The 18,600-nt window shown below is 34.8% G+C and overlaps 1 protein-coding gene and 1 pseudogene across 1 annotated transcript; one reads left to right on the top strand and one right to left on the bottom strand.

Moving 5' to 3' along the window:
- The first annotated feature begins 2,555 nt into the window (after positions 1-2,555).
- On the top strand, positions 2,556-3,467 carry LOC116900408 (olfactory receptor 4C6-like). Its single transcript, XM_032902153.1, is given in 3 exon segments — positions 2,556-3,206; positions 3,208-3,258; positions 3,261-3,467. Coding segments are annotated over 3 exon segments (909 nt in total).
- Positions 3,468-9,775: 6,308 nt separating this feature from the next.
- Positions 9,776-10,705, bottom strand: LOC116900407 (annotated as a pseudogene).
- Between the last annotated feature and the right edge of the window lie 7,895 nt (positions 10,706-18,600).

Here is an 18,600-nt window from a genome sequence, read left to right as displayed (position 1 = left end):
AGAACCATATCTTAGAGAAGTTAAGGGAGCAATTGACTATGATCAATTATCAAAGTATTAATATTTTGTAATATGACAACTTTGATTGAATTAAATACCTTCACCACACTGGCTAGAATACACCATTTTCTCTATGTATTTCTTTTATAATTTGTAATCTCACTTTTTTTCCTGTTAAATTCTTTGAAGTTATTTGTGCTTCCCATTCTTCCCAGCTCTTTGCATTTAGAGAACAAAAACCTAAGCAAATATTTGTATTAATGGCTTGTTTTAACACTTTAGTGATTAATTAAAATGTGTAGTTGAAAGATCATACTGCATTGCAGTCATATACTCAAATTAAATTCTAAAGGAAAAATTATCACACATGTTCATAACACACACACACATGTACTCATGCACACATGCATGCATGCACACACACACACACATGTACACATGTGCACAAACACCAAACATCCTCAAATAGATGTGGGCAACAGAGAGAGAGAGGGTGAGAGAAAGAGAGAAAGAGGGAGAGGGAGAGGGAAAGAGAGAAGTCAGAGAACATTTTCATATTTAAACCAAGCTAAGCACCATTAGCTTTGTTACACTGAGATGGTAGAAATAATTTCGAAGAAAAATTTCTTATGTGGTTTTTATAGTTTATTAACATTAACCAGAAAAATATTTTCTGGGTTTTAACAATTGAAATGTTCTCGAAAAACAATGCAGCTTTGTCACCCTCAGAATATTCTGAGGTATAATAAATAAAAGTGATAAAATTTTAAAAATAAGGAAAAAGTTTTAAAAACTATTAAACACAACCAGAGGTATTTCATTCATTTGTGATAGAAACAAACCTTCAGAAACTGAATCAACACAAGTAAAATTCTCACATAAGTCATTGAATAATTCTGTTTTGAAAATTATCTTAGAGAAATACTTTTATCAGATTCATCAGTGAATCCATATATGTGAACATACTGTCCATTCATGTAAACAAGGATGCAGAACTTTGAATCAGACCCTAATTCTAAAAGAGAATTAAATGACAAATGCTATATACTGGTAAGAAATGTTGTTTTTTCCTGGAGAAGTTCTTTAAGAAATAAATTATAGGAACACATTTGCATATGTATTGTAGACATAGTTGTTATTTTCATCTATTAAAATGTTTTCTACTTTTAAAATGAAGGTAGATTTAAGGAATAAGCCAGTACTAGTGAATCATGCAGCTGAGATGGTTTGAAGAAGGCACATTAGATCTTGATGTTCTTGACTGCAGGACTGTGTTATCTGTACTCTGCCTTACATTTCCCCTCCTTCCCTCCTCTGTACCTTTGTTCCTGCTGTGCTATCTGTTTGAGGTCACAGCAAGCCTTTCTTTCCCCTCATTATTATATTTCTTTGTGCCATAAGTCACTATTTTCCTTCCTTCATTCAGTTCATTTATTTCTATTTGCACTATTTTTACTAAATGAATCAATGAAGGACATAAAGTAAGTCTAAAACCCTTTGGAACTAAACTACTCTTTGCTTGAATGAATATTTTCCGAGGACACTGACAAATAAAAATTAGATAATTTTTCTTTTCATCTCTGAAACAACTTTCTTTTTAAAGTCCATTTGTAAGGACAAGGATCATGTACAAAATGATTTCTGTATTTTTTTACATTATTTTTCTCTGTTTTGAGAATTTCATATATGATGAATCTATTTATATCTTTTTCACCAATCTTTATATCCATCTATTTTTATATATATCCACTGGTTTTACATATATATTATGATTCCAATTCTTATATGTCTATAAGATTTTGAACATGTACCAAGTTTGTATCTGTATCTATATCTCTGTATTTTCCTTTTGACTTTTCTTGAGTTTTTCCCCTTCTTTTTGTTTGTTTTTTCCTACTCTGTTTTTGATGCTGCCTTATACTTTTTTATTATTATTCCATAAATGCCTACTTCTTTTCTAAGGAATGGAAGAAAGAGGAGGAATAGAAGCAGAGAAAACTACAATCAGAACATATTGCATTAAAAATATTTTCGATATAAGAAAAGAAATAAGTGAGTTTGGTGAGATTTCTTACATATAATATCATAACATGCTGTCATATGCTGGGTTCACTGTATTTCTAAACAGTGAACCTCAGTCTCTTATTTTTCGAAAGAATTCTAACTACTCACAAAGATGAAAATTAGTTGTACACTAATAACTCTCATAAGCACAAAGGAGAGAGAAGAAGCTTTTTAATCTGAAACAAGATTTACATTTGAGACAAAGTCAAATATAAATTAACCAGGAACAAACTTTGCAAACAAGGAAGCACTTGACTTTCTGTTCTTTCTGTGTCCAACTTGCAAGTGTTGGGATTACAACCATGTGTTACCATATAGGACTGTAAGAATACATTTCAAAGTAGAAATTATTTTATCTTATATAGCAGAATGTTCATCAACAGTTATCCAGCATGTGAACTATTTAATTAAAAAACCAACATTGATTAATTTTGAACAACATATCTCTTTTAGATCTACATCTCTGACATGAAACACTAAACACAAGATAAATGGGAAATCAAAACAATGTGACAGAGTTCATACTTTTGGGTCTTACTGAGAACCAGGACCTTCGGAAACTGTTTTCTGCTGTGTTTCTAATCATGTATGTGGTAATGTTATTAGGAAATATGCTTATTGTGGTAACCATGGTCACAAGCCAGAGGTTAAGATCACCTATGTACTTTTTCCTCACTTCTTTGTCCATAGTGGACATCACGTATTCTTCTGTCATTGCCCCAAAGCTGATTTTAGATTCCCTTTCTGCAAATACTACTATCTCATTTGAAGGATGCATGGCCCAGCTCTTTGCAGAACATTTCTTTGGAGGCGTGGGGATCATTTTGCTTATTGTGATGGCCTATGACCGCTATGTTGCCATCTGTAAACCTCTCCACTACATGAATATCATGAGTCCTCGGAAGTGTTGTATACTGTTGGGTGGAGCTTGGGTAGGAGGATTAGCACATGCAACTATTCAGCTTATTTTCATGTATCAAATACCGTTCTGTGGTCCTAATATTATAGATCACTTTTTATGTGATTTGTTTCAGTTGCTGATATTGGCATGCATGGATACCCATACACTGGGTCTCATTGTCATCTTTAATAGTGGGGTGATGTGTATGGCTATCTTCATTATTCTAATTGTTCTTTACATAACTTATCCTGTGTTCTCTGAAGACTCACAACTCTGAAGGGCGACGCAAAAGCCCCTCTCCACCTGTGCTCCTCACGCCACAGTGGTAGTGTTGTTCTTTGTACCATGTATTTTCTTATATGTGAGGCCTGTGTCTACCTACCACATAGACAAGGCCATGGCTGTGTCGGATTCAATTGTGACACCCATGTTGAATCCTTTGATCTACACGTTGAGGAATAAAGAGGTAAAAAATGCTATGAAGAAACTTTGGAGAAAATAGGAGACTTTTTCTTTCTAAATAACATTTTTGCTAAACATCATGCTTATCATAAGAAAAATCCAGTTTTAGAAATAAACAATAAATAAATCTGCCCATCTTTCCATGGAAACCAGGGTGGTGTTTTATGTTTGTAGCAATATGAAATTTTCTGCTATGATTTATACTATTTGAAATATAGAATTTATGAATTTTCCCTTTTTGCATTGTGTATTTACTTGACTGCCAAAAATCTGCATGGTTCCCAAAAATCTGAACAACTTCCTTTTGTTTTAGAATTCTATTGATCTACCTTGTCAGTAAAAAAAACATATTGTTCCCCAACACCTCCCCTGCCAGTCATCAACCATATTGTTATTTTTTTTTTGGCTGTCTCTAAACCTTCAATTCCTTGAATATGTTCCTCTGTAACATGTGTGCCCACATTACTATAACTTAAAACATGAGAAAACATATAGGTAATGTAAACAGCAATGCACAAGCATTCAGAGGAAAAATGAACACATAGGTGGGTGGTTGAAGGACAAAGTGTGGATAAAAGACCTGAAGATTGTTAAAGTACAGGACACATTTGTATGAAACTGTGCTTGTTAATTCATCATTTTATCCAATCAATATTTAAATAAAGCATTAACAGTGAGACTGAGTCTTGTTTTCCAGTGAATTGGCCTGAATCAGCACCATATGGTTCTTTCATTTCTTCTATAAAATTTCGTAATACAATGAGGTTGGAACACTGATTGTTACATCATGAACAATTGTTCTACTACTGAAATGTGGCCTTAGCTAAATGACACTACTCTTTTAATATATATGTTTACTTAATAAAATGATCAAAAATATATTACCACTATATATTATCACCATTATCTAAATAACAAACTAATTTTTCATTAAAATTAACAAAAAATCAGCTAGATTAATAAGTTCACAGAAGTAGGGTTCTATCAGGATTTCTGGTAAGGGAGTGAATGTTAGGGGATTTCTAATAATTTCTACTCAAGATGGAATTTCAGATACATTGTTTTTTCTTGTGATTTCTTCAGGATAAATAATTAAATGAAGTAATCAATGTTATCATAACAATAGAAACCAATAATTGACAAAAGTTTAACAATGCAAACAACCATATTACTATGAGTGTAATAAAAATCCTATAGGAAGAAACAAGTGAGTCAATTGCTATGGCATTTTGAAGAAAATATAAGAACCAATAGATGAAAGACAATGTCCCACACATTCAGTGGATGCAGCAAAGTTAGACAGGAGGCATTGCAGTTTCTTTTATGTCTGTTGGAAGAAAAGTGTCATTACCATCTTGTCAAAGTTACTCAAAATTGAAACTGATTTCATGATATTGACCGAGTTTCTCTACTGTATTTGAGCAGAAAATGTGGAAGATTTCTTTTTATAACAATATATCTTTTTAAAATATTTATTTATTTAATGATATAAGTACACTGTAGCTGTCTTCAGACACATCAGAAGAGGTACCATTTCAGAGGTTTGTGAGCCACCATGTAGTTGCTGGGAATTCATCTCGGAAGCTCTGGAAGAACAATCCTTGCTCTTAACCTCTGAGCCATCTCTCAAACCCAGAGATGATTTCTAATATAGCTTCCATTTGCCATTTCCTTCTCAATTGCAGAATCAAAGTTTAAAATACTTTTTCCTAGCAATATTTTATTATTGTTGCTATTATTATTATCATTATTATTATTATTATTTTTAATTTTTTCTCTTAAAGTTTAGTCATTATCCCCTTGCCAGTCAACACTCTCACTATTACCTTATTCCTCCTCCTCTGTCACTGAGAGGATATCTCCTCCCCCTCACGACCACCCGAGCAGACTTCCCCAGTCCCTGAAACCTCAAGATCCCCGAGGGTTTGATGTATCTTCCACAGAGAGAATTTTCTCTGCTATGTGTTAGGTGCCTCATATTAATTAGTGTATGATGCCTGTTGCAGTTTGATGTCGAGACATCTCAGGAATCCCTGTTAGTAGAGAGTACCCCTTACTTTTGGGTTGACCTCCTCCTCTTCCTCCATTTTTTTCCTAAGTAAATCACTAAGGGTTCCAGGCTTCTGTCCATTGTGTTGGGAGTAAGTATCTGCATCTGTCTGCCAGCTCCTTGTTGGGCTTCTCAGAGGGCAACCATACTATGCTCCTGTCTGTAAGCACAGCAGAGCATCAGTCATAGTGTCGGGCCTTGAAGTCTCCTCTCAATCTGAATCTCAGTTTCAGATGATCACTGCACCTTCTTTCCCTCAGTCTCTTCTCCATTTTTTTCTCTGCAGTTCTTTCGGAGAGAAACAATTCTGTGACAGAGTTTTTGACTGTGGGATGGCAACCTTATTTTTCTATTTGATGAATAAGATCTGTCTTTCTACAGGAGATGAACTCTACAAGTTTCCTCTACCCACTGTTGAACATTTCATCTAAGATCCATCCCTTTCAGTCCTGAATGACTCTCACTACCCAGGTCTCTGGTACATTCTAGAAGGTCTACATATCTCCTACCTCCACTGGTTGACTGTTTCCATTTTTTTCTGCTGACCCTCAGGACTTCACTCCCGTTCCTCCACCTAAATACCTGAGGTTCTTGAGTACTTTATATATTTTGGATAATTAGCCCTCTATTGAATATGAAGTTAATGAAGACTTTTTTCCCAAACTGCACGTTGCTAATTTATCCTGTTGCCTATAATATCCTTTGACATACAGAGAGTTTTTGTTTTGTTTTGTTTTACAGATTTATGTGATCTCATTTATCAATTTTGATCTTATAGCCTGATCCTGAAAGATTTGTATGACAAGAACTTCATGTCTGTCAAGAAAGAAATGCAAGAAGAATTTAAAAAATGGAATGATCTCCCATGCTCATGGATTGGTAGAATTAACATAGTAAAAATGGCCATCCCACCAGAAGCAATACATAGATTCAGCACGATCACCATCAAAATTCCAACACAATTCTTCCAAGATGTAGAAAGCAAAGAGCAATTCTCAATTATATATGGGACAAAAAAAATGATAGCAAAAACAATTCTCATCAATAAAGAACTTTTGGGGGGAAATCATTCCTGACCTCAAGCTATTCTACAGAGCCATTGAAATATATATATATATATATATATATATATATATATATATATATCTTGCATGGTATTAGTTCAGAGACAAACAGGTTGATCAATGGAAAAGAATTAAAGACCCAGAAACAAAACTAGACATTAATGAACACTTGATCCTTGATAAAGAAGCTAAACATATGCTATGGAATACGGAAAGCATCTTCAGAAAACAGGCTGTTCTATCTGGTAGCATGTGTGTAGAAAAAGAAAAATACAGTCACATTTGTTACATTGCATAAAGCACAAGTCCAAGTGTATTGAGGACTTCAACATAAAACCACATACACTGAAATTCATAGAACAAAAGTTTTAAAAAACTTCTAAAAATATTTCATAATACATCTATCCATCTTTATACTTATCATCCTATTTCACAATGAGGAACAGGAATTCTATTAATAACATGATTGTCTTGATCTTTGTGAAAAACTTCAGAATTATTTTAGTTTATAATTGTATAATGTAAACATTAAGAAGCATTTAAAGTGATTCCTCAACTTAAGATTTCTTTAATATTTAGCGATTAATAACTTGATAAAACTCAGCTCATCAAAGAGTGAGAAATTATCATATTCTTACAATTCAAGTATTTTTGAATCATATTATAAATTTGAATCACCCATCAGTTTGCTTGTTAATTTAACACACAGAATTATAATTTCATTTGAATTGAAGAAGCTAGGCATGCAGATTTCTCTCTCTCTCTACACACACACACACACACACACACACACACACACACACACACAAATATTTCTTTTGCCATCAGACTAAATTTCAAGCCAGTCTGCATATTTCCATGTTAATGAGATAATGAAAGGATATTAAAATATATGAATTTTCAAAAATAAGGCAAAGGGAAACAAAATCTTGATCAAAATGCAATTATGAGAATGGTTTGTCATAATAGACTTAGAGAAATTATTCTAAAAATGTAATTGATCCTCATTTCAGATTGTGCAGTGTGTGTGTGTGTGTGTGTGTGTGTGTGTGTATGTGTGTGTATGTGTGTGTATCCCATGAATACTGACAATGCAACACAACTATCATTGTGTGGTTGTGGAACTCAACTTATTAATGGTCCAAAGGACAGAGATAATAAAAATTTAGGCGGGAATATTCATTTCTTGACTGTTTTGAAGATACGGGTGAAAGTTTGCAGTTGACACTGTAGTGAAATGACAGAGTTCATTTCTAACTGTTTTCCAGGGGCTAGAAAGACGTTGATATTTGCCATTCACTGTTCACATACAACTACAAAGAACTCTTTTAGGAAGGTACTGGAGTGGAAAGATCAGGAAGCTTGAATATGTAAGAGAGGGTCTTCTGATATAAAGGGGTATTTTCTTCTTGTAAAAAGGGTAATGATTAGATATGTCAAAGAAGCAATTTTGAGAGGCCTAAAAATGTCTAAAGAGGAGGAAGAATATACACCCACCAATATCTCCCAAGTCTAGAGTGAGGGAATCAGTTTATAAGTCAATAGTTCAAACAAAGTGTTTTTGCATTCTTGTATTCTCTATACATTCTTTTTACTTGTCTTCTTAAAAATTGCCTGTTTATTGCATTTTCAGATTTTACCCCTTAGGTGAAGAAGAAGAGTAACTTTTAACACCTTGAAAATATCCAAGTTTGGACACCTTATAAAATTTGTATATATTTTGTCACATAATAATTATTGAGTAAAGTGTTTTAACACATGTATAATGTTATGTATGCAAAACATGCATAATATGTAAGTTTTAACTATGTGTAACAACCAGAACAGGGAAATGGGCATATTCATCACCTCAAACAGTTATAATTTCCTTGAATTGATAACACTCTTAATATTTTCTACCAGCTATTTTGAAATAATTAGTTGGTGTATTCCATTGTTATGGCACTATGCAGTAGGAGAAAAGCAATGGATGGAAGATGATTTCCTTTTTCATTAGTTAATATTAGCAATGTCATTCATATTATTGTGACAAATGACATGAAAAGATTAACTCAAAGACAGAATGGTTTATTTTGTCTCCCAGTTTGAGATATGATCCTCATATAGCAGTAAAATCATGATGATATCAGCCTATGGCAACTAACAACATTACATCTACCGTCAGCAAGCACAGGGAGAAAAAATAAAATCTTCATCTTTTTATTCAGTCCAAGAGACCCAGCCCATGAAGCTTCAAAATCTACAGTTAAGATGTTTCATCCATGGGGGAGAGAGCTGAACTCTCAGAAGTGTGGAAAATCCTGAGAGCTCAGAAGAGACAACTACTTCTGCTCATATTATTCTGACCCAAGACAAACACACTAGAGCCATTTTTGTCCTCTGGGCACAGGACTAGGAGCAGTCATCCTGACCTGTGTGCTGAGAGCAGAAAACAGTTGCCAGGACCTGAGAGCAGAGGTAAGACCAACATTTCCTCCAAGTGACCTGCATGTGGGCATTAGGACACACAAAGATGTCATCTAGGACAGGACAAGTTTCGCTGTGCTTGAGCTGAACCAATCCAACAGTTCTCTGTAGCCCAAATACTGGGGAGAGAGAGTGGACTCTCAGAAATAATGGACAATCCTGCTAGCTCAGAGAGACCACCTCTTCCTAAATGAAAATAAATTTAAAAATTATATATCTGACATTCCAAAGGGGATAGACTCCAGCTCTGAATTTCATTCCTGATAATATGAATTCTGAATATTCATGTACTGTTTAAAGACAACAAACAAATCCTCTTCCCTCTCATTATTTCTAGTACTCATGGTGCTAATAAACTAATCTATTACAGGTTTAAAAATTCATTTCATATACATATAAGATTAATTATAAAATTTCAATCTATATGAGGTTTAACAGTGATTCTAGTTTTAAATTTTTATTGCTTGTATTTATTTGTGTATTTATATTTATGGATATATACATAACATGCTAGGTTCTAGTAGGTAAGGAGACAATTACAGGAGGTTATTCTCTCCTTTAACCACGTGGGATTCAGGGATTACACTCACCTCACTCAAATCATCAGGTTTGTGGCAAACACATTTACCACTTTATTTATTTCTCTGGCCACAGATTATTATTTATACATGCATACACAGATACCTCAATTATACACTTTTTGGAATACTTTGGCTTTCCTTTCTGTGTATTGAAATTAATCTCTTAAGGTGCTATATTTTAGAATCCTCATATATTCTTTATCAATTCTTTACCACACCATATTTTTTTCATGGCATTTTTTACTTCTGCATTCCTCAGAGTATAGATAAGAGGGTTGAGTAAAGGTGTTGCTATTGTATAAAACACAGACACCATCTTATCTATTGGTAAAGTGATTAGTGGTCGTGTGTATATAAATATACAGGGACCAAAAAATATGACCACCACAATGAAATGAGAAGTGCATGTAGACAAGGCCTTTCGTCTTCCTTCTGCACTGTGGTTTCTCAGGGAGTATAAGATTACAATATAGGAGACAAGAAGCACTATGAAACTTACCATGCATATGGCACCACTATTAGATACAACTAGCAAATTTATCACATAGGTATCTATGCAGGCAAGTTTCAGCAAGGGCTGCAAATCACAAGAAAAGTGATCAATTACATTTGGTCCACAGAATGGTAATCTTAAGGCCAAGAAAATCTGTGCTGAAGAGTGGATACAAGACCCTAACCAGGCAAGATTTACTAATATACCACATATTCGCTGGTTCATTATAGTTGTATATCTTAGGCTTACAGATTGCTACACATAGCGGTCAAAGGCCATGAGATAATACAAAGATTCCATGCACCCAAAAGAAGTGGCCTGCATAAGATCTACAAGGTCATACATTCATTGTAGGTAATAATTTTTTCTGGAAGAGAGAGTCCACCATCAATCGAGGTGCTGTGGTGTAGAAAAGCAAGCATCAGCAAAAGACAAATAGAAGAGAAAAAAGTACATGGGACCTCCAAGTGTCTGACTCAGCTTAATGGTTACCACAATGAGAAAATTCCCCAGTAATGTCATAAGATAAAGAATCAAGAAGACTCCAAATATTGCCTTCTGTTTTTCTGAATCCTGAGTCAATCCCAACAGAATGAATTCAGTCACACTGTTGTTGTGCATCATATCAGTGGCTATATTAGGTAGAAATGGCTGAAAATATTTAACCTGCAAAAAAGAAATGACATACTGAGACACAGATCTTGAAATCCCTTGGTTCTACTCTATGCTTTTAGTCTCATCTGCCTTTGAAGTCCCTGAAAAATCTTTCACAATGTCAACATAGACACCAATACCTCAATGGGATTTCCCATTGACTCAGCTTATTGGACTATACCAAAGATTTTGAATTTCAGGAAAGAAAACATGAATGTTTTTCAGGTACCTTGATTCCTGTTGATATTTCAAAGTGTAGAGTTTGTTCTTTCTTTGAGAATGTGTGGATGCTTCAGTCCTACTTTAAAGGGGAAACAAACTAATCACAAGATATTAAGAGAAGGAGGAAGTTGGGAGGGAGAGAGGAGGAGGGAAAAAGTAGGAAAGGAACAGATGTGGGAGAAGACAGAGGAGATGGACATAGGGTCAAGACATTGAATGTAGGTGTGTAGCAGTGGTGGATGTGTAACTGGGCTTAGTCACCAGAAAGTCATAGATGCCAGGAAAGCAAGACGCTCAAGGAACCAATGGGGAAGACATTAGTTGAAATGTCCAACAAAAGGGAGAGAGAAACTGTAGAGACCATATACAGAGGTTAGGCATGGCCCCAGATTGAGGGAGGTGAGGGATGGGGCAACCTACCCATCTCAAAAATATTAACCCAGAGATGCTCCTGTTTAAAGGAAATTTAGGTACAAAGAGTGGAGCAGAGACTGAAGGAAAGGCCATCCAGAGACCTTTCCACATGGGATCTATTCCATATGCAGTCACCAAACCCAGACACTATTGCTGATGCCAAGAAGTGCTAACAGCAGCCTCATATAAATGTTCCCTGCCAGAGCAGGACAAATACAGATGAGGATGTTTGCAGCCAACCATGAAAATGAGCAGGGGGACCCCAATGGAAGATTTAGAGGAAGGACTGAAGGATCAGAAGGGTTTTGTAACCCCATAGGAAGAACAACAATATCAACCAACCAGAATCCCCAAAGCTCCCAGGGCCTAAACCACCTAACCAAAGAGTACATTTGGAGGGACACATGGCTCCAGCTGCATATCAAGCAGAGTATGATCTCATATGAATGACATCAGTATGAAAGGAGGCTCTTGGTCCTATGAAAGCTCTATGCCCCAGTGTAGGGAATGCTAGCAGATTGAGGCAGGAAGTGAGGGTGGGGAGTACCCCCATAGCAGCAGAGGTTAGGAGGATAGGATTACCATTTGTTGTGGAGAATCAAATATGTTGTGGATATTTGAAATGTAAATAAATAAATAGTAAAAGTAAAAAATAGTAAAGAAAAGAAATAGGATGTGTTGATTGGTAATTTTGGAAAACATATGTGTCTATTACTGCCGGGTCAATGCAGTATTTTGAAAATAAAATTTCCATGCATACATTCACCTTTACATGTAGACCTATTGCTGACTCTTGCTGATTCTTTCTTTGTGCTTTGTAATATGAAAAACACTACTTAATGCAATGAACCATTAAGCCTACTGATTCCATTATACCAAAAATCTCAACTCTATTCACTATCTCTTTGTTTCTATTTTCCGTGACTCCTTTAGCTCCTGTATAAGTTATGTTTTATAAAAGTGTATTTAATCCAATTTTAATATCACCTCTTTATTCAGTATAACATTTTACTGGGAACACTTAAGGGTTTTGAATGCTATAAGTTGGGTATGATCCCAGAAAATTTACTATAATGATCTCATTATATTTAGGTTTATTTCATTAGAAAAATAATATTTTTTAGCTGTTAGTTTTAAATTTCCTTAAAGATATCATTTTTTAAAAAATAAAAAAGGTTACTTAGAAAACAAGACTTATACATATATTACTCCATTTTATATGAAAAAACACATTTGCTGCAACATTAAATTTTTTTAAGGTTTTTGTTTTTGGTGTATATTCAAATATGTTTGCCTTATGTGACTGAAAGATGCCCTCAATGTAAAGTTGCTGCCTCATTTTGACATAGGATTTTTATAAAATTTTTCGTATGTTTGTAACACATTTCCTCATGTCTTTACATGTGTTTATCTCTCTCTCTCATCTTTTTATTGTGGATATTGTGTGTGTGTTGCATGTGTGTGTGTGTGTGTGTGTGTGTGTGTGTGTGTGTGTGTGTGTGTTTGTGCAGGTGCCGTTGTGTATTAACAGGGCAATCTTTCCTGGGTGATCCATTTCAATGGCACATGCTTTTATATAACAGTCATAAATATCAATTTTAAGTTTAATACTACTGGCATAATAATAATAACAATATAATACATTTTCCAAGAGTCTTGAGATTTTATCATTTACCCTTTATAAATAACATTTCAAAAGATAATGAATTGTGAAGCATAAATAATTTGAAGTGATGCTAAATAAATTATCATCATTGATAAATGTTAGCTGTTTTCTAATCTTTATATAACTTCACTATTAATTTATTTTTGAATAATTAATTTTTACTATGAAATCACAAAAGCAAAAAATAATATGTGAGGTTGATCTCAGAAGATGGAGATATCTCCTGTGATCGTGGATTGGCAAGACTAATAATTTTAAAAATGGCCAGCTGTCCCACTGCTGGGGATATATCCAAAAAATGCTCCAACAAATAACAAGGACACATGCTCCATTATGTTCATAGAAGCCTTATTTATAATAACCAGAAGCTAAAAAGAACCCAGATGTCCTTCAACAGAGGAATGGATACAGAAATTGTGATAAATTTATAGGATGGAGTACTACACATCTATTAAAAGCAATGACTTCATCAAATTCATAGGCAAATGGATTGAACTGGACAGTATTATCCTGAATGAGATAATGCAATCACAAAAAAACAAAACAAAGAAACATTCAATAAACAAACAAACAACCTCAGATGATATGCAATCATTGATAAGTAGATATTAGCACAAAAGCTCGATTGCTCAAGATGTAATCCACAGACCACATGAAGCTCAAGGACAACCAAATTATGGATTCTTCCCTATTTCTTAAAGTGGGAAACAAAAATATTCACAGGAAGGAATGTGGAGTCAACGTTTAGAGCAGAGACTGAAAGTAAGGCCATCCAATTTTGGACCACCTGGAATCCAAACACAGCCACCAAACACAGGCAGTATTGCTGATACCAACAAATGCATGCTGACAGGAGCCTGATATAGCTGTCTCCTGAGAGACACAGCCAGAGCATGACAAATACAGAGGCGAATGCTAGTAGCAAACCATTGAACTGAAAACGGGGTCCCTGTTCGAGGAATGAGAGGAAAGGATTGAAGGAGCTAAAGAGGATTGAACCCCGTAAGAACAACACAAATAAAACAGAGCTCCCAAGGACTAAACCACTATACAAGGAGTACACATGGACAGATCCATGGCTTCAGCTGCATATGAGCAAAGGATGGCCTTGTTGGGCACCAATGAGAGGAGAAGGCCTTGGTCCTGTCAAGGCTCTATGGTGCAATATAGGTGAATGTCAAGGCAGGGAAGAAGGAAGGGGTGGGAGGCAGTGGGGCAACACTCTCATAGAAGCAGTGTTAAAGGAAGATAGGATAGGGGGTTTAGGGACAGGAAATCAGGAAAGGGATAACACTTGAAATGTACATAAAAAAAATCCAAAAAAAAGTAGGACTTTGAATTCACACTTTTGCTGTGCAGAAACCTGTTAATTTTCTTATAGAGATTTGAGTCTATTTGTATGTGTGATTTTTATACCCTTATCATATATGAAAGTGTGGCCAGAATCAGAAGTCTGATAACTTTTCAGATAAACTAAGGTTTGTGATAAAATTTATTCTATATGGGTTAGTTGATAGAAATAAATACACTTCATTATTCTCATAAGAATTTTGTAAAAAGATTGTACATTTTCACTTTAACTTGTTTTCCCTCAAAATATCATACTTTTAATAATCTTTTAAAGAATTTTTTAACAAAAGCAGTTTTTAGTTGAGGGAAGGACAAGTCTGACCCTTAGGCTTGGAGTTCTAAGCCCTTAAATTTAAGTGTTAGTGGCATAACCTGGGCTATCAATCTTGCTTCTCTTTTGTTGGAAAGGGCACTTGTGTTAAAGTTCTCCAGTTGGGAAGAAAAATGACCAAGAAAGGAAGGAACAAATACTCAGCTACTGGTATTGCCCTTCAGCTTCTGTCAAACTAACAAACTTTCACTGTCTGACCTGCAAGGTGTAACCCAGTGCAGAGGGACACAGGACACTTGCAAAGGGCAGATGAGGCAGAAGGAACAGATGCAGGCCTCTTTGGGTAGAGGAGGAGTCCACAGATTCAGACTTCTACGTTAGGGGTAATCTTTGTGTTAGGCATAGCTCAAGGCACACACACTCCAGGTCCTGTTGTAGCTGAGAATACTGGTCATGTCCTTGCTACTCAGCTTGAAGTCAAAGACCTTAAAGTTCTCAGCCATGCATTCTGGTGTCACAGATGTGGGGATTACCAACATGTTTCTTTGAATGGGGAACCAGATCAGCACCTGGGCTTTAGTGTTATTGTACTTGGCTGCAGTTGCCTTGATATAGTTTAATCTTGATATATACTTGAATAGAGTTCAGCCTAGGAAAATAATGGGACTTGTTAGTTACTAATGTTGGCTTTTGTCAGTGACTACTTCTTTTGCTGTAAAATCTTCACATTTCATTTAGTCCAACTTGCCAATTGTCTTATTTTACTTTATTCCTATATGATATTATTTATATGTGAAAGTCATTCTTGACTATTTTATAACTATCTTTAGTTTCAGTGGGTGAATCAACAGATTCTGAGCATGTAAAATTAATCAAAATGCACTTTGTAAGCAAAATTTAATTTCAAGAAAAAAGGAATGTAAACAAAATAATCAAATAGTTAAGGCACGATTTTGTTACATTATTAGAAAAGAAACCAGAACTGGAGCAATGGCTCCGCAGGAAAGAGCACTGAGGGCTCTTTCAGAGGTCCAGCATTCAATTTCCAGCAATGACATAGTGGTTCACACCCATCTATAATGGAATCCATCGTCCTTTTTTGGTGTGTCTGAAGAGAACAACAGTGTACTTTTAGAAATAAAACAAATAAATCTTTTTTTTTAAGAAAAAAGAAGAGAAACCATCTTCAAAAAGAAAAGAATAATTTCTCATGTGATATAATGCTCACAGAGGAACTTGAAATTACTACAATAAATGAATTTAATCTTAAAATTACAGAGGTCAGTTTGCAGCCAGATTATCATATTACCTGTAAGGGTGAGTTAAAGGTATTTGCCACAAGCACAATCAAACCCCACTTCTCTGCCCATGAAGACATAAAACTTGAACATCACATTATACGTATGTAATTTTGTGTATTTCAAATATCTGTCTCTATTGGGTTTCTATAAAGATTAGTTGACTCAACATAAAGGTACATAGACATGTGGCTATCCTCTCCTGCTCCACTGGTTTGGTTACTGTCATTCCTCAGGTACAGCCTTCCATTTCATAAAACTTCTATTTTAAGTGGTTTATTTGCTCAATTTTTTCATTGTTTTAAATCTAAATTTTTCTCTCCAACATGGCTGAAAAATCACCCTTAATGATCTTAATAGCTTCTCTGTGGTTACCACAAGATAAAATGACATTTAATGTTATATTGGCTGAATAAACACAGAGATCAAAACTGCATAGCATTGCATAGCACATCGACAACGGAATCTCTATAATCAAGGGGAAATTGAAACAGAACATCTGCAATAATGTAGACTCCAGTGATACGAATTTTAGAGAGAAGTAGTTTTATAATGAAAGAAATTAAATCACATTTAATAGGAATGAGAAGGAAAATACATATCCAGGCAAATAAAACAATACAACGTCCTCTGCGTAGCAGACTCCAAAAACAGTAGAAAGTTTTAGAGATGTAAGAAGTTTCTTAGAAGAAATTTATAAAAGTGAGGTAATAATTTTTTTGTCTTTTTCCATGATTACACTATAAAATTAGAGGCACAAAACATATGAACAAGACTATTAAGTTGATTCACCAGCCACACCTACATGATGAAGGAGACATTCATTCCTTTGAGAAGCCCTGTGACTTTCACAGATATTCCATAAAACTCACACACATATGTGCACACACAAACACACACACACACACACAGAGAGGGGGGAGAGAGAGAGGGGGGGGGGGGGGGAGAGAGAGAGAAGAAAGCAGACTGATAAACAGAAACATACTAAAAAATTGAAGTAAAGTTTCATTAATCTCATGAACAAAAATTATTCCTATATATTGTGGAATTTTACAAATTTTGTATGTCTCTGATGGGCTTAACTGTAATGAAGAGACTATATCATTCAAAATTCCAGCATCTACCTGCTAATGATACTTGTTTGTTTGTTCTTTCATATAAGAAAAATAAATTCAACTTTGCCATGCAAAATTGCAGGTGTTGAAACTCCATGTCTTGGCTTCTGCTCCTGGGTCAGATCTGGAAGCTGTGTGGTAAGAGTTTTTGCTGTGGGTGCAGACCAGTATAACTTAACCTTGCCTTATTATGCACAGTGCAGCAAAACTGAATAAAAAAAAAGCAATGTTTGAACAATAATGAAAGAAATGAGTACTAGGGATGACATGATTCAGCAAATAAATATATACAAATTTATAATTTAAGTCCATTAGTGTCATTGAAGCTGAGGACCATAAAATGCAAACAGGCACTGCAGGGCTTCCTAAGTTTGACTTCACTGTAGTACCCATCTTGAGAAGTCTAGAAGTACTCATCCTCAACTACTTTCTAGACGAACACCAAAATGGAACATTGTTCCTTTACTTTACAAAAGATAGTTGTACTGTTTAGATTATAGGTTCTTTGCATGGTATTTTACCATTATTACTTTTTAAAGTCTCATGAAATTTGTAGAAGAAATACAATGAATCATATTGTGATACATACATTAAATATACATATCAACATATTTAACTCTGCCTTTATGTTTTTATAACTCTGTGTCTACCATCCTTGTCTACATTATTCTCTTGCATATATCACTTATTTGTGTACATAATCTTAGGAATTATTTAGAAAATCACCAATGGTCTTTAGGCATATGCCTTTCCTATGTGTTTAATCACTAAGCAAGAACCAACACTTAAATTATCTTTTTTCCTTTCACTTTTTATAAATGCTCTTCCCTTTTGTCTCATTTCTATCATCGTTTTAAATAGACATGTGGGCATGTGAAATCAAATGATTCGTATGCTAGAAGATTACTACTGTCTCAAAACATAGTAGTTGAGACACTCTCTATGGTTTTTGGCATCACTGTTCCAGCTATGCACTTCATGCACTCCATGTAAACACACCTAGAAGGACCCTTTCTATAAAAGTTCTACATGGTGCATGGTGATGATTTTTCCTTTTCTAAAACATCTACCCCATATTTTTTTCTATGGAGAGCCCAATGCAAACACTATTTCCTCAGGAAAGCCAGTCTAGATTTATATAGTCAAGTGTCCGAATTACAAATACATATTTGTTATAATTTTTTATGTTTTTATTGAGTTAGGTCATCTCTAACATATACTCCTGTCCTTGTTTGAGAATTGTTAACTAATTCAGTTTTACCACACTTGAATCTGGCAATTTTGTATCATTCCAGTCTGCATATATTATAAATTCTTGCTGTGTTTATAAAACAGTCGCTAGACAATACCCAGGACCAGAAGCCAAGCCTTTGTGTTCCATGTGTTCTAATCCCTTTTTCTTTTTCAGCAATTATGTCTTTTATAATTAGGAGAAGAATTTCCATCACAAGTAACATAATGTCATTGTCAGTTACCATCAGGATGAAAGATCATCCCGACAAACAGGAAAGCTTAAAACTTTCAAGACG

The sequence above is a fragment of the Rattus rattus genome, chromosome 5 (genome assembly GCF_011064425.1).
Source record: "Rattus rattus isolate New Zealand chromosome 5, Rrattus_CSIRO_v1, whole genome shotgun sequence".
Classification (NCBI taxonomy): domain Eukaryota; kingdom Metazoa; phylum Chordata; class Mammalia; order Rodentia; family Muridae; genus Rattus; species Rattus rattus.
This window is presented reverse-complemented; position numbering and strand designations above follow the sequence as displayed.